The sequence below is a fragment of the Zosterops lateralis genome (genome assembly GCF_965231275.1).
Source record: "Zosterops lateralis genome assembly, chromosome: 16".
NCBI lineage: Eukaryota > Metazoa > Chordata > Aves > Passeriformes > Zosteropidae > Zosterops > Zosterops lateralis.
Window position 1 is genome coordinate 8594529 of NC_139776.1, and position 21946 is coordinate 8616474.

Here is a 21946-nt window from a genome sequence, read left to right on the forward strand (position 1 = left end):
GACGGTGGCGGAGCGGGGCGGGCGCGCAGCGGTGACGCTCCGCGCGGGGCGGAAAGAGGCGGAGGCGGCGGCGCCCAGGAGCGCTACTGGTTATTATTGGAACCGATACAAAAGGCGGGCGGCGCCGGGGCCCCCGGCACGGCAGAAGCGGCCCCAGCGGCCCCTCAGCCGTAGTGGTACACGAAGTCGTAGCTGCTCGGCTCCTTGGGGATCGGCGGCGGCGCTTCGGGGATCTGGATGTTCTCCAAGTCCAGGAGCCTCAGCTTCATTTCCATGCTCAGCAGCGTGTCCAGGTCACTCTTGGTCAGCTCACTGGACATGTCCTTCCCCAAGAGGGCGTTGAGCCCATCAATCCAGATACAGTACTGTGGAAAAGAAGGGGTCGTTCACGACTCCAGGCAGAAATGATACCTGATGTCCAATCTTTCCATCCATGCCCAAAATTGGAGAACTTCAAGACAGGAAACACTGGAGGGAGTTAATATGTAGGGAAAAAAAATCCCACCCTCAACCCTTCAACAGTACCCACAGAGATTTCCAATGGAAGTTGCAAGCCTAGAGGAAAGTGTGAGCCCATGGTTGTACTAGAAGGACAGGAGTTTCCAGTGTGGCACAACAAATGAAGAAAGTAAACCTATTCTAGGCATCACAGGAGGAAAAAAGTAGCAGTCCAGACTAGGGGAAATTAGTGTGGGACTTTTTTTTCTTTTTAAATTAGGGGGAAAAAAGATGGTTCATACTAAGCATCACCAACATATTCTAGGAAAGAACCTGGTGAGAGACAGCCTGCTCGAGTCTCTAATGAGAAGCAATCAATCTTTCTTAATCTCTGAGGTTAATTGCTATATATTCTACTCCTTAACCACTACGTTTCTTACCTCATATTTATTAGGTGCAATGAAGTTCAAGGTCTCATCGGGATCATATAATATGGAGAAGGCCAATTCTAACACTTCCTAAATGGAAAAGAATCTTTCATTCACCAACTGAACAAAGCACAGCACCTTCTGCCTGCCACCCCAAGGGCTGCCTTGCTGCAGCCCAGTACACTTTCCCATACTGGTCCTGTGAGCAATTCTGAAGAGACTACAACACAATCATGCTTACAGCTCCTTGCAGTCACAAAGGAACACTAGGAAAGGGTCCAGACAGGAGATGGGGTTTGTACACAACACACCTGCAGTGGGGGAGATCATTCACTCCTATGGCTTGCTTTCAGTCTTAAACACTACATCATTAGATATTAATGACAGCAAAAAGGGAGCACTTGCCTTATTCTGTTTCAGTGCACTTTTCTCCTTCATGTGTGGACAATCCTTCCCTGTGACAATGGCTTTGATGTCTGCAACTGGAACTAACAGTGAAAAAGTGAAACTCCCAAAAAAGCAATCCTAATCAGGAAAAGACAGAACTTTGTTTTGTCTTTGCAACTGAACATTCTTTGTTTTTTTTAGCTCATTAGTGAGCTTTTCCAAAACACATTACTGGTAAGACATCCCTGCAGCTGGCTTTAAAAAAAAAGAACTATCAAATAATTCCAAGGTTTGAAGAATTTGGGCAAGGATCAAAAGTTGGTATCCCCTTAGTCAGAGCTTCAGCCTTGGGTCTTTCATCTTTATCTAGGATTATATTCAGCCTCTAGACAGCAGAGCACAGAAGAGTGCACAGCCTGTAATCAGGACTTACTTTTTTCTTGTAAAGATTCAAAGGTCACTTCCCCCTGGGCATTATCTTCCAGATCTCCATAGTGTAGCACCTTGTGATTCAGAGCCAGGCGACAATACCAGAATCTTTCTGGAACACACACCAAGTAGAGTAAACTGAGCAAGGTGGTTCACATAAGGACTCACAGCCACTATGTTACAGCCTCTCCACCCAATCCATCTGCTCGACCAGTTCCTCAGCACAGCTTCTTATTCATGAGGGGATGGCTGTATTCTTAGAAATGCACATTTGTGCAAACTACTGGCTGATATGGACTGCCCAAGTAACCAGCTTTTCTTTCTGGCAACATGCCTGCTGGCAGATTAATTAATTAGATCTTATTTGCTACAGTTCTTCACAGGAAAAAATACAGTAGATACTGTCACCTTACCTTGTCTTCTGCGATTTCCAATTTTTCTAAAGCTACTTCCCTCACAAAGCCTGTTCAGGCGCTGTTGCTTTATCAGCTCCAAGATCTCGGGTTGGATTTTCTCTCTCAGCTCCCTGGCAATTAAATATGGAAGAGTAAGCAGAAAATGGAGATAATGGCAAGGATAGAAGGCAACTGTTTTTGTTAGGCACGTACACAATAGGTGGAGACTGGAAGTCATCTTGGCTCATTCTCTCAGACTGGCGTAGCCGCAGGATCTCAGAATAGCTCAGGCTGCGCAGTTTGCTCTTGAACTGGTCCAAGGAGTTTGGTTTAGAGGGGAGAGCCCTTGTGATCTGTTCCCTAACAACCTGCATAACCTAAAGAGGTGGGACAGGAAAAAAAACAAGTCACCTTCTTGTTGGCAGCAGAGTATCAATGGCAGCAAGGAACTGACATGGGATAAGGAGAGCCAGGAGTATCAGTGTACTATTGACTTTGAAGATCCAGAAGAAACAAGAAGGACCTCAAGGCATTCCAAATAAAAGTTGTCATCCTCCCTTACAGCACATACCAATGCCCTGTTACATCTTCTGTGCCCTACTCTTTAACCAAATGTACAGACTGAGTGAACATGTGCTGATCTGCAATAGAACTCAGAAAAATATCTCTTCTCCCCCTGACCTTATTAAAATCTTCTGCTGTTGCCCTCATTTCTTTCCAGGTCTTGTTCAACAGCTGGATACAGATGGCAAACAGTTCCTCAAATGCACGGTCATGGGTGAAAAACATGGGGTGATAGTCATTCCGGCCTTCATTGGCTTCAGAAAGAAACAAAGCACAACCATGTGAGCATACTGGACAAAAGGTACTAGGAATAAATAAAGTCCACTACAGTGACAGACTAATGATGGTGTGCAACAGTACTTACTCCAAGAGATTAAGAAAAGGTTCAATATTTTGTCGCCCCACAGACAGTTTATTGACAACAGCAATTCTCCCCACACTTCACCATGCAAACCTCTGTGACTTTTCATCCTGGTCCCCCAAAATAACTGCTTGCAGTGTTTCCCACCTTCCTCTGGTGGAATTTCTTACAGTGGTTAATTTTCTCAGAATGCTGTTTTGAAACTGTCAGAGCTAATAAGCTTCTCCCAAGTCTGTGATGGTTTCAAGACTATTTTTTTTATACAGCACCCTCCTGAAGCTCTGGGAAGTTGAAGCTTTCTGCTTGCATCAGTTTTTCAGGAGAAACAGAGTGCACACACCAATATTTTTTACTTTATTTTGATAGTGGTATTATCACTTGGACATCAACAGTGCCAACTCCAAGCTTGCTCTGTCTTTATATGGCAGAGGTGAGACGAAGGTACAAATATCTGTGACTTTTAGTTTCTAGAAGCATCAGCCCAGCAGCCTGTAAAGCTGGGTAAAAAATGGTACTTACGGAGTTCCCCAACTTGCAGGATCTCACAAAGCATCCTGGTGAGCTCAATGGCACTGCGCCCGAAGGGACACTCATGTTTATCTTCTCGACTGCTGTTCTCCAGAACAATCTACAAGAACAGGATGCCACACACACTAAGAAGAGCTGCTGAGGTGTTGGCATCTGTAAAAATCAGCAGCTTCACATACCCTGATGTAGGTGTCCTGATGAAATTTGGCCAAGTAAAGCATGTTGTCCAGTGCCAGCATCCCAGGAGGAGTCTGTGTAAAATCCATGGCTGGATTGATGTGATTCTGTGAAAAGAGTGTGTAGAAATAATCCAAACAAATTACCTCAAAGGAATTGTAAGAGAACCTTTTCTGAATGAATTTTAAACCACCTGTCCATCAAGCACTCCCTCACATCTATCCAAGAGGTAACCCTGAACACTTGCTGACAATGCTAGCTGAACTTTCTGGAGGAGAGGCTGATCCCAAGATCTTCATAGCACAGGTGCATACGGTAAGGAAATACCTCCAGAGAATGCCTAATGAACCCTTGCATGTAATCCATCTGCAAGTTCATAACGATCTTCCCCAGGAGTGTGAGTGTAACTGAATCTCTAAACTCAGATATCCAAGTAAAGTAAAGAAAACAGCTATTTCTGTTCCTTATTTCCCCACAACTCCTATGGAGATTGCTTAGATTGCCTTCACAAGGTTCACAGTCTAGATGCATACAGTGAATCCCAGCATCTTGTAGTCCTTGGTGTACATGGCTTTGCGTTTCTCTGTTCCGCTGCCAGGGACGGTGTTGCTGTCAGACTCTGCATCAAAGGCAATTCTTCTCAATTCAAATATGATGTCTCTCTGTGCCTGAAGGACAGAAGGCAGGGAAGTGGTGACATGATCAGTCACTACAGCAGTATTTTCACATAAAGCACAGTGCTGCATTTCTCTTCAGAGCTCACAAAAGGAAGAGAGAGAGATGCCAAAGGTCATTAACACTATGCACAAACAGGTAATCCATTTCAAAATCGCAAGTTTCACTACAGTGGGTAATGTAAAATATTTGTTTGCATTTTTCTTTAACTGCAAGTTTAGTTACAGGCAATTTCTAGGCATTCAGGTAATGCTATGGCATTTCTCCTTAAAGACTGCAATACAACTGAGTAACAGACACCTGAAAAATGCCCTGTTTTCCTCCTACACTACAAGCAAATGGATAAAATGATGTGCCCTCTATAGAGGTAAAGTAACCAGTTTGACAGCTGGCATCACACTGGTCAAGAAATGAGTATATGACTTTCAGTGCCCAGTTACATCTCAGAGTTGCACAGAATACAGTATGATGGTCATGAGCATAACCCTAATCTCAAGGTTTACAATGTGAAGGGTGAGTTTGAAACTTTATGTACTATCCACTGCAAATTCTATAGCACTAAGGAGCTCAGGAATAAGGCCCCTTGTACATCTTATTCTATCAGATCTTACTCAGCTCTAATACTGACCTGATCATTGGGATCCATCTTGGTCATCATTCTCTCTTCCAGGAGATTAAAGGTCAGAACCTGCAGGACGTAGAGCTGATGTGCCATTTCTGTTTTAATGGGGCGATTTCCTCTGATCACATGCTGCAAAATAAAGGAGAGGGTAGAAATTAAGAGAATGCAAATAAAAGCTGAGGTATTAGCCCTAGGCATATGTCAGACTGCATGTGCATCTCTCTATATAAAGATTCAGTTGTTTAACCTCTATATTCCACCAGAACCATCACTATAATGCTCTGTAAGAGCAGAAAGCAGCATCCTGGTAACTCCCTTTTGAATAACTTTTACCTTTGAAAGAGTCACTTTTCTGAAAGTGCCCTGAAGGCAGCAGAATTTACACTACACACAAGTGAAACCTCCATTGAGAGGACATTAGGAAGCACTTTGTCATTCCAGGCATACTTACATTTAGGATTATAGACCTCAGGTGCTTCTGGGCAAATGCATTAGCCATTTCCTGTTGTGGAATTTAAAGATGAAATAACATGAGTGAAATATCAACAAAAAGCTCCCACTGTGCAGAAAGGAAAAAATGGAAGTCTATGAATTAGGAGATATGGCAGCAGGGAGCATATTGTGTATTGCCCAGGAAAAATCTGCCATCTACAAGAGCTTCCTCCAGTCAGCATTTCACAGCTTCTTACACCAAGGTAAACACCCAAGATAAAAAGAGCTATGAGATGCAGGTTTCAGGCTCCTCCCTCTCAAAAACTCTCCCTCTGGAATTTATTTCTTTTGTTCAGTTCCTAAAGAGATGTTCAGAAGTCAGCTTGAAGACAATTTGAAGAAGCATTTCAATTTACTAAAATACAGGCTGATGATTTTCATGCTTAGAGGAAAGCTTCCTGTTTCCCTCTTGACTGCACGGCTTCCTTCTCTAGATGAGGAGGGTTTCCCAAACATCAAGTCATGATGACAAAACGTCACAGCAGGTGCAAGATGCCTTCAGTTCCAGCAACAATTACACATGTACCTGCAAAAACTTAACCTGTGCTTTCCTTGTAAATTGTGAAGATGCACTTTCTAACATCCCAGTGACCTCATTACCCTCGCTAGGAGAATGGCATAAATGCTAATGTCAAGGTGAATATCATGAGTTTGCTGTTACAAGCAAAATCTTTTGGGTAAGAAAAATCTGTTGGGAATTTTATCATCTGGAAGAAGTCCAAAAGAACTGACAGTCTGAGATCTCGTCATGTTCCTGTGCAGTGCAGATTGAGAATTGCATTGGGAGCAGATATGGAATCTCAGACAATTGCCCTCAATCAGGTGTACATTCTGAGCAATCCAAGATGTTCTAACTGCTCATATCAACATCACTCCTGACAGAGTAAGAAGTCTGGTAAAATGTGGGCATTAACCTTGTTCAGAGTCCCTATTATCACTTTTTGATCCAGGCAGAGACGTCCTGAACCAAGACAGTGACTGACAGCCAAGCCGTAAGGGCCGCAAGTTCAGCAGTGCTCGTGTTACAACCAAAGTGAGCCAGTGTTTGAGTGGAAGGTATCTAAGAAGCATCTAGATGAAGTAGGAGGTGCTTTCAGAGAGAACACACTGCCCTCTGAGTCATTATTTTCTACTACTATTTGTGAGATGTAGTACTGAGAACAGGAAAAGGTTCTGTTGTTAGGATTTGCTCATGCATGCGACACAAAGAATCCTTTCTCTGAAGGAATTAGTTTGTACATGGGATGGAATTAACAGGTGACTGAAGCAGATAAAAAGTGGGAAGGACAAAGACAATCAAACAATTCTAAACAGCATAGAAAGAAGCATGAGCACACACACAGTCTAACCACTGCTGAGGGATCTATGCTCTACTGAGTCCAGTAAGGCCCTTTGCTGCTTGATGCTCATAGAAACACAGAATGATTTATGCTGAAAGGGATGTCTTGAGATCACCTAGTCCAACTCTGCTGGTTCAAGCAACATCAGACAAATCTCATTGCCCAGGACTGTGTCCAGTCAGGTTTTTAGTATCTCCAGTGATGGAGACTCCATAACCTCTCTGGGTAATGTGTTCCAGTGTTTGATCACTTTCATATTTATGTTGTGTGGGTGTGCACATATTCATGTGGAATTTCCTGGGTTTTAAGCTGTGCCCACTGCCTCTTGTCCTGTCACTAGACACAACTGAGAGGAGTCAGGCTCCCTCTTTTTTATTCCCTTCCATCAGATATTTAAACTAAGACCTCCCTGAGTCTTCTCTTCTTAAGGCTGAGCAATCCCAAATCTCTCAGGCTCCATCCATATGTAAGATAGACACTCCAAGTCCCTTAATCAACTTCATGGCCCTTTGTGGTCATTTGGATTGTATTCAAGGGAGGGGAAAAAAAGTGAAAAATCCCTTGGAATTTTATTTGTTAAGTCAGTCATGTTAAGTCTACTATCTTTGCTGAATTACCAACAGAGGAGTATGATTTTTCTTATTTTCATGTATTAAGCATATCCATTAATTTTAGAAATTATGTAACATTTATTGAGATGGCAGTTTCCACTCTGAAGGCGCTGCATCCTTGAAAAAAGTGGAACATTCTCTGTGCCATGCAGAAAACCAAGAAACCTACCAGTATCTCAATACAGAAGGTTCCAAATCAACCTATTAACTCCTGATTTCCCTGGAGTTAGCACAGGGCAAAAAACATTCTTACACTACAATTACCATAAGGGAGAAGTCACAATTTAGGCAGAATTTATGCTCTAGCCCCCAGTCAGCATCAAGTTCTGTGACTGCTCTTCACAGACAAACAGCTCTATCTTTAGAAGGATGCAGCTAGATATGAAATTGTCATTAACACAAGTGAGATTTGGGGTATAAAGTCATGCTGCAGTAAGTTTAAGGCGACTGAGATTACTAAAGGACTTGTTCCAGTTTTACAGTTGGTTCACCTGGTCAGTCTTGCAGTATCAGTTTCCTTTTATGACCATCTGTATGACCTTGTGTGCACAGTTCAGGGTTTCTCCTGCTACTGATTCTTCTCCCCTCCACAGTCTGGGTGCATCCCCAGGAGTCCTCCCGCCCTTCTCCCTAGGTTCATCCACTCTCTGAGGCTGTGGGCATCATCCCTGGGATACAAGGAGGCACAGAGAAAAGCTAACATGCCTACAGGTCCCCTACACGACCAGCCCCCAGGCTTGAGTTACTTACAGTGATGGGCAGGTCTAGTGGGTTAAGCAGCTTGTCCTGCTGGCAGAAAGCAAAAAAAGGCACAAAGAGAAGCAGACAGGATTTAGCTTGGAGTCCAGGAATAAGGCACAAACAGGGCACTAGAGAAGAAAGGCTTAACACAGCAAAGCTACACAATACACACATATGCACATCTTGCAGGTAGCTGAGATCTAGGGAGTTTCCTCAGAGCAGGGCAGTGTTTCATTTCTCACATTTGCCAGGAGGAATATCCTTCTATGACTTAAGAAAGGTCCCTTTTTGGCAGAGAGGGAGGTGGGATGTTTTGTTATTAAGCACATACAGCCCCAAGGAGTCTACCCAGCCTACCTCTCCCATACACAATTGACTTAAAAAAAACTTCCCATCCTGTCTGGAGGATTACTTGCTGTCTCTGAAGGTCTTTCAGAATCCTTTCTGAGGATGTCCTAAATATAGATGTGTGCTCCAGGACACATTATTAATGGGGTGGTACTTTTTCTCCTCTGTTGCCATACTGAAACAGCCACTTAAGTTCTTGGCAAGGTCTTAGGTCTACCTTGCCCAGACAATACGATTTCTGAGGCATAAACAGCCAGGCAGCAACCATCACTCAGGTTTAAAGTCAAAAGGCAAGAACAAACCTGTCTCTTGTCCTCGGGTGCCTTCAGGAAGAGGGCATTGATCAAGGCAATGGCATATGTCTGAATCTCTTGGTTTGAGCTGCAGAAACAAAAAAGGGAGGCTTGTAAGGCAACAGGCAGTATTGGTGCTTTACCAGCACCATGAGAACACTGATTACAGCTGCCTTGCATTTTCAACAGACAAGCAGGACTCATACAAACTATCCTTATGATGTCCAACTCTCCAAAAGGCTTGCAAAAACCTGACAGGAATTTCTGACTCATAGGTCCATTATCCAGGAGATAGAGAAGACTGCAGCCCAGCATCACCAGTTTGTTTCCAATGCTGAAACCATCTCTGTGAAACCTGGTCATAGTACAGTCTGCTACATGAGTTGAAACATGTATGGAGCAAGTTACTTTTCTCCTCTATGCCAATGGAAGCCACCAAAAGCAAATGGAACTAAGGGGAAATAATGCTCACTGAAGAACTTCTTCAGGTAAAGGGTGCTTAGTCCCTTCCTAGGTCACACACAGCATGTGGTTATACTTGTCCTGTTCAAAACAGCACAAAAAACTAAGCTTCTAAATGCCAATTATATTCTTCTGTCCTTATCCTGATATTCTATCAAACGCAGGTTTGTTTCCTGCAATACTCTAATTCTTCCTAGGGGGTAGACCTTGGCTATCAAGCCACTCTATCCCTTCCCTCCTCAGCAGACAAGGCAAGGGAGAAAACAGGATGGGAAAAACTCTACTATATAAAGATAGCTTAATAAAGCATAAGCAAAGGCTGGGCATGGAAGCAAAGGAAAAAAAAATATTCTCTACTTCCCATTAGCAGGTGATATCCAGCAACTTCCTGGGAAGCAGGGCTTCAGCACTTTTGCTTTGGAAGACAAATGTCATAGCAGCAAACAACTCTCATCCCTCCTTTCTCTTAGCTTTTGCTGCTGAGCAGATGTCAAATGGTCAGCCTGGGTCAGCTGCCCTGGCTATGGCCCCCCCAAGACCTTGTCCAGCCCAAGGGTAGTGGATGGGAGGAAACATTGGACAGACAGTTCTGATGCTGGAGCACTGCTCAGCAGCAGCCAAAATACTGGGTTCTTTATCAACACCTTTTCAGCTCTCAGTGCACAGCACAGCACTGTCAGGGCTGCCCTGGGGAAGTGAACTCCATCTCACGCCAGACCCAGTGCACTATTGCATCAAGCTCTTCTTGATAAACAGAAGTCCAGTGTATCACCTAAATGAATTTGTGTGTGTGAATTTACTACTTTAAAAAATATTTATTTATTTATTTAACTATACATGTAGAAATAAAAGATCTTTTTATAAAAGATCTAAAGCAAATGCTTCTTTTAGCTTAAATACTTATTTTCCTCACTTTGACATATCTCTGGATAACGATATTCTTTCTTCTACTGCTCCCTTCCAAATCTTTTTCATTTTGATCAGTCTGCTGTACTTCAAACATGCAAATCTCCATGCATCATCCAGGTTCTCCTTGGGCCTCCGAGCTGCACAGGTCTCTGAAGTCTGTCATTCACTTTTGCTCTCTTTTTCAGGGTTTGTTGCTCTTTTCACTACACTGCTTGCTTTTTGATAAAGCAGAAAAATTTTTTGGTTAGTTTCTCCTCTTCTAACTCATGTCCTTTGGACTTGTTTCCATGGTCATGTTCTTCCAGAACATATCCTCTGTTATGAACTGTTCCCTCCTGATGGTCTTGCCAAGAAAACCACCAGCAAATCCTGACTCACTCTCCATCTCCCTTTTCAAAATATTCCCTGCATGAATTTGTGTTCTGGAAGCACTTAAGCACCCAAGTTTAAGTTTTGAATAAAGATAATTTGCTTAAAAAAACTGCACAAGTGTGTTCAATGTTAGGACCAAATCTGTGTTTGACTAAACCAGAACTCATAAAGCTGAAAAAACATACACTCTTTGCAGAACAAAGCTGCTGGAGTGTTCAGGAGAACTTATTCAGCTATTCTGTTAACCAAATTCAAATGTATAAACACTTCAAGCATACAGTGACATTGATGCAAAACTTTGTTTGCACTGTAATTTGGCTAAACTACTGTCCACTGACTAAGGAGTATCAATCTCTTTCACAAACAGTGCTTTTCCACACGTTCAGGATTAAAAGGCTTGAGAAAAAACCCAACCAACTCAAAGCTCTAACAACTACGTGCTGCGTTTTTATAACGAAGAGTAGAACTGACCTAGACAAATAGCCCTAAGAGACAGATATTAATTTGCCAGTTTGTTTGAAAAGAGCAGAAGGAGATGAAGGGAATTTTTAATCCCTTCAAGCAAGAAAAGCAATTGTTTTCTTCCTTAGTATGCAGGACAAAACCCAGACAATGATGAGCTCTCAGATTCTAGTGGAGTCAATTTAAAGAGGGGTAAAAGTGACAGACAGCTGAATGCAAAACCTTTGGGAAGTTGTTCTGGTAAAATGCAGGTTTGGTACTAGCACTGAACACACTTGGGCAGTTATTTTAAGCTAAATATCTTTATTCAACACTCCTGTGCCCAAATGCTTCCAGAACATAGAATGTATTTTTCTAAAATCCATTAGAAATCCTGAAGTTCAAGTAAGCTGTCATATTGATAATACTTTAAAAAATATGATCTTTGTGCGCTCCAAATGTAAGAGGATGTATTTTGAAAAAAACAAGTAGTCATAAAATTGGTATCAATCACACCATTGCTGGGTGGACACTCACACTTGCAGGTGGGAAATGAGCTGCCCCACAGTGATTTCCTCTGCAATCTTCTGGTACAGGCTCTGGCTGTTGAGCACCATACTCTCCAGGATGGCCAGGGAGCGCTGCAGGATGGACACGTCCACCATGGGCTGACTCACGTACCCGGCAATCTGAAACCACAGCAACCAGCAGGTCAGCTGCTGCCCACCCAGGAGACATTGTGGAGAGTGGGACAGGCTCAGAAAGGGGGTCACTGTGTTCTCAGACAGTACTCAGCTTCTCAGAGTCTTCTGCTCTTCCTGGGAGATGCATGAAAGCATGAAAAGAAATAATATCCACTCATGCCCTCCACCCAAACTCACCTGTTTGATGAAGGTTATTGAGACCATGTCCCAGGAGACAATACCGTGGTCCATGAGCTCCAAGAAGGCAGTCAGGGTGAAAGCCAACATCTCACTGTAACTGAGAAATTGAAGAGTTCAGTTACAAGAGATCTGCTGGCAAGAAAAAAAAGCCTGCTCAAGCTGGATAAGAGAAAAATGTCACCAAGTTCTCCTAATAACACAGTTTGGCACCTGGGGGAGCAATAAAGTGTATGCATTTATGCAGATAATTTTACTGTTTTGTAGAAAGATATTTTATTTTTCCTGGTTACAAAGCACAAATTAAAATTAGCAATAGTAAGTCCCTAGTCCTGCCACCAGAGACTCACAACACCTGGATCAGTACTTGGCTAATCAAAGGAACAAACATGTTTTCTCATCAAAAAAAACCACAAAGGGAAGTTAATTGTCCTCTAAATATTGGGGCCTGACTTGGAATAAAATGAAGGCACAGCATGAATTCTAGAAAATTTAATACATAATCACAAGAAAGATAAAAGAGAGTGAAGGAAAGTGCAAAAAATGCCAAAAATTTAGTAGTTGCTAATATATAAGAGGAGCTATAAATGCTATTACAGTTCATGACTGTCTCCTGCCTCGTGAGGTTTAGCAAATGACTGGAAAGACTTTGTCTCCACAGCTCAGCATTAGCTATAAGGTTAGTTGCTTAATGCTACTTCAGCAAAGCAGAATTAGCCCCTTATTTGAGGTCTTCCCCCAGAGTCCTGGAATAAAGGAAGCTTACTGGGATAGAAGCTTGGTCCCACTCTCCACAAGCCGTGTGAGCACTGTAATCCCTTCCATGTTGATGAACTCTGTGGCAAAGGTGACGTCTGCTGAAAGTTTGGCCAGTTCCTTCATGGCATCCAGCCGGGCTTCCATGCTGTGAGACTGGATCCTCTCCATCAGCTGGCGAGCTGCCCTGGACTGGCAGGAAAGAGGGGTGGTGCCAGTTACAGAGCAGTCACCTGCAGCCCGAGTCCTGCCAGCATCAGCATTCTGTCAGAACCCATGGGTGGGCAGGGAGAGCAGAGCCAGGGTAGAGATACCAGCAAAGTCACATTCGGTAGCTGCAGTCAGCAAGTCTAAGGCAGGCTAAAAAAAGGCTTCTCTCAGCAACAGTTACAGCTAAGCAGGAGGTGAGTAAAATGCTGTTTTGCATGGTAGAGCAAATGCCTGCTTTTCTCCTCGCTGAGGTGAGTGGAGGTGGGTATAGAAATATGGAGCAACCATTAAAGAAATACAATATTGATTAAAAGTCTCATAGATTCAAAGAGAAGCATGATCTCATTTTGTGTATCCACAAGACATTCTGAAAGATTTCTCAGACATAGATCACTGATATCCTTTTAATTGCCTTTTGCCCAAATCCCTTCTCCCAGTTCTATTCAACTTCAGCTCTATGCCAAGACATTTGCACAAAAAAAGGTTTAAAAATTTAAGTAAAAAGAAAGGTGCAAAAAATGATGACTTTTGAGGGCACAATATCAAGAATTCAGCAGGAACCACCTCTTCTTCATCAAATTTGTCTCCATTTTAATTTTTAGCATTAATTGCTGGAACTGTTGCTTACTAACTGACCATGCTAAGTGCACTCATATTGAGAATGCATTTGTCAGGTGTTTCACAGCATCCTGATCTAGGAGATGTATTGAAACTAGACTGGATTTATTGACAGGAAGTCCTATAAAAGGGCAGAGCATCCAAAGGAAAGACACACACCACAGCCAGGATGGATAACAAAGAGTGCATGCCTCACTGCGTGGAAGGGCCCACAACAAAGGTAACCCCCCTTCAATTTGGGGAGCAGGAGAAAGAAAAGCCAAGAGGTAAGAAACAGCCTGTCACCCATGGAGAGTTACTGAGAAAGAGAGAAGTGAGGAAGCATTTACCGGGGAGACTGCCAGCTGTAGGATAGTTCCATTCTTGATGTCACAGCGAGTCTGAAAGAAAACCCAAATTTAAACTGTGGAAAAGTGGGGTGGGAGAAAGAACTCAGATGGAGCTACAGTGCACAAGTAAAGAGGCTCCTATGCCACAAAACCTTACTGAGGGTATTGAACTGGAGTGCCTGAGTCCCCACATGCAAAGGGAGCAGTGCAAAGCTCCTCTGTTGGATGGCACCATTTGAGTCTGAATCTCTCTGAGAGCAGAGATGCTGCTCCTCAAGGATTAGTGCCAATATTGTTCCACAACAGTAGTCCAAGACATTCTGGACTCTCACCCAGGATACCAGCAAACTGCTCCCTCTCACACTGACCTGCTCTGTGATGTACAGCTGAGGACCATCAGCATAACGAAGGGTGTAGTACTCAGGGTTTGGCAACGACCACCTGGCAGAGGAAGAAGGAGGATACATTAAGTGTCTCTGTCCTTTTTCTTCTGGCTGTCAATTAGGAAATGGAGCTTGATCCAAGGAAGTTGCAAAAGAACTTTCAAGCAAAGCTTTAGCAGGGGAAATTAGGTCTCCCAAAGAGGAGAGAGAACTTCTCTTGAGGACAGTGTGAGAGTTCAGCCTACTCTAAATCAGCTCCATGGAACACCTGAACTTCAAGAACAGCAGGATGGGCCAATCCTCAGAGAAAGTGACCCTAGGGCATACAAATGCACACACTTAGAGCTGGAATAAAAACAGATCCCCCCCTATTTTCCAGGAGATCCTTTTCTTCACAATTTAAACCCCATCCCATTCCATGGCCAAAACCAGCAGCACACAGCATGGACTGTGCTAGTAGCACATTAACAAGCAGTAGACTTCCACAGTAACCCAGCAAGACTTGTCAGCAGGACAGACTTTCTCCACAAGGATTCCCAAAGAACTACTCACCCATCACAGACCTCCTTGATGATGGATGCAAGAGGCCTTTTCTAGAACAGAAAGAGAGTCCTCAGTAGCCATGTTCCTCTCAACCAGAAAGGAATACTGCCCATTTCTATGCTTCCCACATTCCAGTATCAACGCTGGGGTGCCTTTCCTCCCCCATCTGGATACCAGGTCTCACCTGATCTATTTCCAGCAGCTGGGCATTGGCACCTGGCCACTCAACAGCCACTTTCACAATGTCTGAAGGTGGTGGCATTGCTCCAGACTCTTCCAGGTGCCTTTACAACAGCATACACCTCCACACCTGTTAAGAGAAAGGATAGTGAGCATCTTCTCTGAAAACTATTTCACTTGCTACACTGGATCTAACACCAAGTTTCTAAACACCCAAGCTCAGCCTTGTGGTTTCCTGGGCCTGACAGGGACAAAAACCACCCAGTATTAGCAGAGATCAAGGCCCCACACAAACAGCCTGTTGTGAAAATTGCATGCCCAGCTTCACCACCTGAGAAATACTTCTGAAAGCTTGTTGAAGTGCTCACAAGAAGGAGAGTCACTGATCAGCAGTGCCCCATCTGCCACCCACTGTCTGTACTGGCAGCTCAGTCTGCAGGACTACTAAAGCAGCAGGTCCCCAGGCTCAGCTGCTGTCTGTAGGTGAGAGCAGGAACAGACTCTCCAGGTAGCCTCCCTCCCACGGGCTGGTGTTTACTCATGCCCCATCCAAATTTCTTAGATAACTTGATCCACTCAGGATACCCAAACAGGCTATAAGGCAAAGCAGCAGCAGCTGGTTTTATCCTATTCCCTTCCTGTAACATCATAAATCCAAAACATGAGCATCCATCACAGAAAATAAGATAACTCAGCATTTGCTCTGGAAGTCTGCCTTTCACCCCTTTATCTGCCTTTCAGAGCATAAGCTTGTGTTCAGGGTTTGGTCCCAGTCAGTTGTCAGACACAGTGGTTTGTGCCCAAAAAACTGGACAACCTGACCTCCTGCACTCCTATGACAGCCAGACTTGGCCCACTCGGCCACCCCTCACCACCTGGCAATTATCTGGCAAGCCAGATTCAGAATTTCATGATATTCTGGAAAGCCTACCCCAATTCACAGAGATGGCTACAAGTCAGTACTCCTGGCCTTCTCTTTCTGCTTGAGCACCAATCCCAAGAGTGGCTTGCATTTTCTTAAAACTCATTAAGTGACTGTAAGACTAAATACATCTCATACAGAAAAGTGCCAATCAAGTTAGGTTCAATATAGTATCTCCAACCTTTCAGATAAGCAGCACACATTAGCTGGCCTTGGAAAAGCAGCAGACTCAGGGAACCAAATCAGAGCAATTACCAGTATACAACCAGCAATCCCCAAAGAGCCCAATTTGTATGACACCCCCAGACCTGCAGGGTACACAGGTTTCCATGTATTAAATCTGGAAACAGACAGGCAGTTCCCAAATGGTGTGGGATTTCCACTCGCTGTTCTCCAGCAATTAAAGGCTATGATGGCCTAAACTGAAAGCCTGAGCAACGTCAGTCCTGTGCAGAAGCACACACACAACATCCCCAGGAACCAGCCTGTAATAACTGAACAGGTAACTACCTCTCCCACCAGTGAGCCAAGTCACAACCAGAAAACATCTAAATCTATTCAATGTTCAAGACACAACAAATACACAGTGAAGATACAAGGCCCAAAGATTAGTCCCTGAGTACTAAGAACTGAATTGGCAACTTTTTAAGCTAATTTACCCATGAGTAATTATGCATGAGTAATTAGCATCTAATTACCACTTCTCCCTTCAGCCTCTTGCAGTACAGTCATAGTCTTTTATCTGTACTGCAAATGGCAAGTTGCTACTGAAAAGTACAAGGAAATACAGCACTTTATATGCCAAAACAAAGATGTCCAGATTACTAGAGGTAAAAGCCTTTACTTGTCTTTTCCCACTCAAAGAACACGCCTCATTCAGAGAGGGGAAGTGTCCACTAAAACAGAAACACTGATATGAGGGGAAATCCTTCAGAAATAATAGAACATTTAGGTTGGAAAATAACCTTTACATCATGAAATCTATAAATGTAACACTGTCAAGTCCACCACTAAATCACATCCTTAATAACCACATAAATGTCCTGTTTCACCCCCAAAAAAGTACTGCAGGGGCACACAGCACCTAGAGGTCACACACTCCACCTGCAGCTCCCCTGATATCCTCATCACCAAAACCAGGGACCAACCAAGTTGTATTGCACTACCTTAGTATCTCAAAAAAAAAAAAAAAACAAAAAAAAACAACCTCTCAGCTGCATACAAATTCAAAGTAACTCACCACGATATTTAACACTTATTTCTGCCCCAAATTTCTTCCATAAATGAGCACCCACTCATGTCTGGCAACCATGCTCCCTATTCCCATCAGTATTCAAGGCACAGCAAATACACAGTGAAAGAAACAGAGCTTTGAGACTTTGAAAAATATCTTCAAGGTATTTCTTTTTGCACAGCAGCACCACAGAACAGACAACACAGATACCTCCACCAAGGCAGAGATTTGAACACCAAAGTGATTTAGCTAAGGAGAACCCAGAGAAGCAGGAATTAAAATTTTAAAAAGGTAGGAAACGTTTTAGAACAGTCTTGGTCAAACAATGCTTTGAAGGACTAACACAGCTTGATGGCTCAGCAGAAGCAGCTTTCCAGAAGAAGACAAGGAAGACTGGACTATGAATACAAAGGGTACTTCAGGTCAGTCTCTTAACGTGGTTGCCTGCCAAAAGCATGCTTTGAAAAGATTCCACTGTGCAGTGCAATCTGCAGACAAGAGGGGTGTCAAGACGTTTGGTTTTACAACGGATATTTTGCAGTGCCACAGTGATAGAGCTGATAAAATTGTTGAGAAGCTCTTATGAAGAAGTACAGACCATGATGTTGCGTAATTGTGTTTATCAGTCACTTATGTGCATGCTCTCACAGCACATTCCTCTCAACAGCATGTAAACAATGTCTCACAGTTTGCACAGAGAGACAGAAGCCAAGCTAAAATCCATCAAAAATTAATTCAGCCTGCTTCTGCAGAGTGAGATCTGTCATATAGAGCAGTGGTGCAAGGGTAGCTGCAGGGCAAGGAAAAATTAGCAGAGCCACTAAAAACACACCATTCAAAAGACTTCTGAGAAGCTGCAAGCTAAAACAACTAGAGTATTTTAAGCAGAATTTCCCTATTCACAAACTCAATCTTCTTTTCATTACAGATAGAGAACAAAGTGTGCTGCACACAGAATGAAAATGAGGAGGATGAAAGAACATTCCCTGAAAAAGAAAAGCTGCCTGGTAGAATCCCCCAGTCAACAAGCGAATAGCTGCAGCTTCTGAAACCTGTAGATGCAACAAAACACCCTCAGCAGTCCTCAGCAAGTCCCCAGATGGTACCAAATGGCCAAGCTAAAGTTGGAAGTGTCGTTGGCAGAGGGACTAATGGGACAGGTGGGCAGAGAATACACATTCCCTGGCCAAGCAGCATGAAAGAGTAAGAGACAGCAGAGTCCAATCCATTAGGTGGCTGTGCAGTTTTCTGTTACCTCACACAACAAGCAATGAGAAACATCCCTCTCTAGATAAACCAGAGAGCCAAATGGCTCAGACTCCCTGCCTCTAGAACCCTACATTCCTCCCAAGGCCTTCCACGGCTGCACTCTGGCTGTAAAGCACCACGCCTATGGGCCCTGCTCATGCACATTTCAACACGGTTACGGCAGAGCCCATCTCCTGGCAAAGACAGAAACTGATAGCAACAAGCAAAAAGAGAACTGCTTTATTATTTCAATCAGTCAAGTGACCTCAGAGCCGCCAGCCAGGCGGCAGCCCCTGACGCTCGGCCCAAAACCCAGCTAAAGGCGTTAAACCATTTTCCTGCCGAGCAGCGTCCGCGCTGTCCCCCGGCCCCCGGGGGAGCCCCGGCCTCGCCCCTCTCGGTGGCAGCTCGGGGGGAGCGGGGGCGGCACGGTGAGAACCGGGCCGGGGGCGGGCGGCGGAACCAGGCCGGAGCCTGCAGGGGCCGCCGGCAGGGATGGAGGGATGGAGGGATGGAGGGCGGTGGGCGCGGCACCGCAGCGCGCCCAGGGCGGGGGAAGCAGACCCGAGGCGCTCTCCCGCCCGCTGCATTCCCCATCCCTTTCCTTATCCCTATCGCTATCCCTGTCCCTGTCCCCATCCACGCCCTCGCCCGCCGCCCGCGCTCTCCCCGGGCCCACCGCGGCCGCCCCGCGTTCCCGGCCCCGCTGGCGCCGCCCCTGGGCGCGTCATGGCCCGCCGCGCTGCCATGGAGACCGCGGGGCCCTGGAGACTCGGCCCGGCCCCGCCGCCCCCCCCCGGCTGCCCAGGCAGCGCCGCTAACCGAGCGTCCCTCGTCCCCGCGCCCCTCCTCGCCTCCGGGGCCGCGGCGGGCGGGCGGGGCTCACGTCAGCTCCCCGTGCCCTCGCTGCCCCGCCTCCGGGAGCGGCTGCCAGCGCCGGGGGCCGGCCGTGCAGGAGCTCATGCAGGGCGGCCGCTCGGGCTGGCGCGGGGCACGGCGGCCGCGCTGGGCTCCCTCCGCCCCGACGGCGATGGCGGGGCCGCGGAGCTCTGCGCAGCGCCCGCCCCCGGGCCCGGCCCGCTCCGCCCCGGGGAGCGCGGCCCGGCGCGCCGGAACGGGCGGGGCCCGCGCAGCGCGGGCGGAAGTCGCGGCGGCCTCGCGTAGCAGCTTCCGCCGGGGCCGGCGGGGTGCGCGGGGCGAGGGAGCGCGGCGGGAGCGGCGGCAACACCAACACCAACACCAGCGGCGGCGGCGGGGGGAGCACGGAAAGCCGCAACCATGGTGAGCCGGGGGGCCGGGGGGCAGCGAGCTCCGCTCCGGGCCGGGCCGGGCCGCGGGTAACGCGGCGCTCTCTCTTGCAGACGGTGGGGAAGAGCAGCAAGATGCTGCAGCACATCGACTACCGCATGCGGTGCATCCTGCAGGATGGGCGCGTCTTCATCGGCACCTTCAAGGCCTTCGATAAGCACATGAACCTCATCCTCTGCGACTGTGACGAGTTCCGCAAGATCAAGTGAGCGGTGGCGGTGGCGGGGGGGCCCAGGCCAGCTCCCCTGCGGGGGGGCCTCGGGGCCAGAGCCGGGACAGCGATGGGGCAGCGTGTGCCGCCGGCTCCTGCAGAAACAGTCATGGCTTTAGTCTCCTTTGTCCAATCCCCAAACTACCAAGGCTGGCGGGACACTTTGTTTCAGTTCTTGCCTAATAGGCAACATATGTGATGCCAGTCGTAGCAGTTTAGACTTCTCTGTGTACTTAGTTTGAGGCGTATAAAAATGTGCTCCTTTTTGCAGAAGAGGTCTAGTTATCATAATGTTCTGTTGTAAGCTGAAAGAGAGCCTTTAGTCATTTATTCATTCATTTGTTCGTTCATTCATTTGTTCATTCTGTTTTTCTTTTTGTTTTGCAATTTTTTTTCTTACCAGACCTAAAAATTCAAAACAGCCAGAGCGGGAAGAGAAACGAGTCCTCGGTCTTGTGTTGCTGCGAGGGGAAAACCTGGTGTCCATGACGGTTGAAGGACCACCTCCAAAAGATGTAAGAATGAGCAGAGAACTAAAGAACAGTGGAAGTGAAATCTGATAAATTTGCTTCTTTGCAGGGGAACCTACTATTGTATTGTTGAAGGCTTAGAGATTCTGTTGTGACTAGGTCCAGAAAACTGCAGGAAGCTTTAATTCCTTTGTGGGCTTGGGCATTTAATTGGACAAAGAAAGGCTGTGGGCATCTGTAGGATCTGAGGACTTCTGATAAATCTTTCTGTTTGGGGGCTGTGTTTTCAGACTGGAATTGCCCGGGTGCCCCTTGCTGGAGCCGCTGGAGGACCTGGTGTTGGGAGAGCAGCAGGGAGGGGAGTACCAGCTGGTGCTCCCATGCCACAAGCTCCAGCAGGATTAGCTGGACCTGTCAGAGGAGTGGGAGGACCATCCCAACAGGTGAGATACTATGACCCATGTGGCTTTTATTTTTTGGTACCAATGTGATGCAAGAAATTGGTGTAGTGGAAGAACTGTAATCTTAGTTTCTGTTACCACAAAATTTGAGCCTGGCAAGGCTTTTTTTGATACTAGATCTCCCTAAGAGGTATTGTCCCATATGACAGAAGGAGGGAGTTGAAAAGTGCAGCTTTTCACATATAATTCAAATAGCATCTAGTAAATCATATTACAGGTTGCATTGTTATTTAGTAAGTTAAGAGAAGACCAGACCGGTGTAATTTTCTGAAGGGGAATTTCAATGTTATTTTTTAGTTATTATAAAGCAGGTGCTATTTTTTCTGAGTCTTTTTGTTTTGTCTACAGGTGATGACACCCCAGGGTCGTGGAACAGTTGCAGCTGCTGCAGCAGCAGCCACTGCCAGCATAGCAGGAGCCCCAACTCAATACACACCAGGGCGTGGGGGTCCTCCCCCACCCATGAGCAGAGGAGCCCCTCCTCCAGGTAGGAATTGCTCTGTAGAGCTCATGTTTTGTCTCAAAATTGGTGATAAAAATTTTTATGATGAAAATCTTATGTTATGGGAGATATCCTGATACCCAGCTAGTGCCTTGGATATTCAGCTGGATTTACCTTCTTGTTTTTCCTCTGGCTTAAGGAATGATGGGACCTCCTCCAGGCATGAGACCACCAATGGGCCCACCCATGGGAATGCCACCTGGCCGAGGGGCTCCGATGGGAATGCCCCCTCCAGGCATGAGACCACCACCCCCAGGAATGAGAGGTGAGCAGAGGTTTTCCCAATGGCCCAGAAGCTCTAGGAAGCTCTAACATGTTTGAAGGGTGATGCACTTCAGTGTTTCCCAAGCTCTGCTAGCTGTCATAAATGCTTTGGTGCCAAAAATCCTATGGCTACTTTGAGCATGGGGAAAATGTCTTTTTTGTTTAGTGTTGCTGCTTCTTTTCTCTTCAACTCTTTCCTTTATTCCCAGGACCCCCTCCACCTGGCATGCGTCCCCCAAGGCCGTAGAGTTCTGTAATGTACCTCTGAACTGGGAGAAGACCAAGGAAGGGGATACACTGAGCAGTACCACCTGTCAGACCTCTGTTATGTATATTTTATATCTACTGCTGGTAATGTTTGCTCTTTTTAATAAAGCTGGAAAACCTAGTACTAGGAGTCACTGTTGTGTTGG

At 45.7% G+C, this 21946-nt stretch overlaps 2 protein-coding genes across 3 annotated transcripts; one reads left to right on the forward strand and one right to left on the reverse strand.

Moving 5' to 3' along the window:
* Nucleotides 1-78: 78 nt before the first annotated feature.
* ELMO2 (engulfment and cell motility 2) lies at nucleotides 79-19219 on the reverse strand. Of its 2 annotated transcripts, none has more exons than XM_083873153.1 (21): nucleotides 19140-19219; nucleotides 14918-15043; nucleotides 14743-14783; nucleotides 14176-14248; nucleotides 13808-13858; nucleotides 12661-12842; nucleotides 11895-11994; nucleotides 11551-11702; nucleotides 8839-8917; nucleotides 5456-5506; nucleotides 5011-5133; nucleotides 4241-4375; nucleotides 3710-3814; nucleotides 3522-3630; nucleotides 2759-2895; nucleotides 2291-2454; nucleotides 2096-2208; nucleotides 1687-1794; nucleotides 1272-1354; nucleotides 879-956; nucleotides 79-365 (listed from the first exon to the last, which is right to left on the reverse strand). In XM_083873153.1, exons 2-21 carry the CDS (start codon nucleotides 14993-14995, stop codon nucleotides 165-167), a joined length of 2163 nt encoding a protein of 720 aa, XP_083729279.1. In that variant the 5' UTR covers nucleotides 14996-15043; nucleotides 19140-19219; the 3' UTR covers nucleotides 79-164. The 2 variants fall into 2 exon arrangements, with proteins under 2 accessions (XP_083729279.1, XP_083729280.1); XM_083873154.1 differs by having other exon boundaries at nucleotides 19172-19190.
* Nucleotides 19220-19487: 268 nt separating this feature from the next.
* SNRPB (small nuclear ribonucleoprotein polypeptides B and B1) lies at nucleotides 19488-21923 on the forward strand. Its single transcript, XM_083872945.1, has 7 exons — nucleotides 19488-19598; nucleotides 19679-19830; nucleotides 20240-20351; nucleotides 20597-20749; nucleotides 21116-21254; nucleotides 21409-21534; nucleotides 21743-21923. Exons 1-7 carry the CDS (start codon nucleotides 19596-19598, stop codon nucleotides 21778-21780), a joined length of 723 nt encoding a protein of 240 aa, XP_083729071.1. The 5' UTR covers nucleotides 19488-19595; the 3' UTR covers nucleotides 21781-21923.
* The last annotated feature ends 23 nt before the right edge of the window (nucleotides 21924-21946 follow it).